General features: G+C 40.4%; 1 protein-coding gene across 1 annotated transcript; it reads left to right on the top strand.

Moving 5' to 3' along the window:
• Positions 1-27: 27 nt before the first annotated feature.
• LOC117114552 (L-rhamnose-binding lectin ELEL-1-like) lies at positions 28-983 on the top strand (the record flags this gene model as incomplete). The annotated part of the gene is made up of 2 exons (XM_033258227.1): positions 28-119; positions 699-983. Coding segments are annotated over exons 1-2 (337 nt in total), but the record flags the coding sequence as incomplete, so codon positions are not given.
• Positions 984-1,316: the final 333 nt, after the last annotated feature.

Raw genomic sequence — 1,316 nt, 5'->3', positions numbered from 1 at the left:
ACACCTATATAACACGAATGACTTTACTTATTCTGCAGTACAGTTTCCAGTTTCAACTACACCAAGCATGAAAACCTTTCTCACAATCTGCCTCTTAGCAGCTTTTCTCGGATGCAACAGTGAGTAGAAATTCATTTAAATTTGAAAGTTTATTTAATACAACTTCTTGTAGGCCTATATTGAGATATTTTCTCCACTCTCTTCAGTATAGTATTTGGCAAATCAAAACGATGTATTTTTTGTGTTATTCAAGCTCCATCGCCTTTGCTCCATCCATCACTTTGTATACGGTTTTGAACATCCGAAAGGATAATATACTCCAAATATACTTGAAGTATGTATATACTATCTTGAGTTAAACATTCCAGGTGCACTTAACATCTGAATCAACGCGGATTCCTCTCCTCTCAGGGGTAGCGCCAGTGGGGTGCCGGGGGGAGGGGACAGCTGTCACCCCCACGTCGGCTAGAAAACCACAATTTGTTATATGTATTTTTTACATATTAGTAGCTTCGCCCCATGGAACACTGTTGAGAGGTTTTGAACGGCGCCCGACTACGAACACTTTTTTTCGTCGGGGATATTAGCCCCCGTCGTGGACCTCGGATCCTTCCCTGAGATCCCGTCCTGTAGTTTAAAATGCTTAAATGATTGATTGACCGATTAATTAATTTCTTACATAAATTTATGATTTACAGATGCGGTAATCACTAGATTCGTATGTGAGCATGACACCATGTTCATCAACTGTGGTAGCCACACGATTAATATTTTGTGCGCCAGCTACGGACGTTCTGTGCCTTATAGCCAGCGTTGTGCTTACTCGGGCAGCATTGAGGACACGTCGTGCATTGCGCAATCATCAATATCCAAAGTCAAACAGGCTTGCGATGGAAATTCGTCGTGTAGTGTCCAGGCTAAAAACGGTGTTTTTGGTGACCCCTGTAACGGAACATTTAAGTATATGGAGGTCTCGTACGAATGTGAGTACTATGGTTTCATTTTATCAATTTCCAAAATTATTTGAAATTGAAAATTATGACTGGGATTCTTGGGGCCCGTGACAGCCACCGCAGCTTTTTTACATTTACTTTTTTCTTTAAGCAATACTTCACACGGTGGCTCCTTAAAAGGCATAGCCTTAGCATCGAGGAGCCTCAAAACATAATAGTACACTTTATCTGTGCAAGCGTGGCATTGTAAAAGTACACAATAAGAAATGCAAATTAAGTATATAATAATAATGATCAACATCAGAGGAAAAAAAATATAGGCCTTTATAGGTACATACACACCCCCACCCACACACACACACA

This window comes from Anneissia japonica, unplaced genomic scaffold (assembly GCF_011630105.1).
Source record: "Anneissia japonica isolate Jap-2015-1 unplaced genomic scaffold, ASM1163010v1 scaffold133689_len1316_cov164_single, whole genome shotgun sequence".
Lineage (NCBI taxonomy): Eukaryota > Metazoa > Echinodermata > Crinoidea > Comatulida > Comatulidae > Anneissia > Anneissia japonica.
The sequence above is the reverse complement of the archived record's forward strand: the minus strand, read 5'-3'. Positions and strand labels throughout refer to the sequence as shown.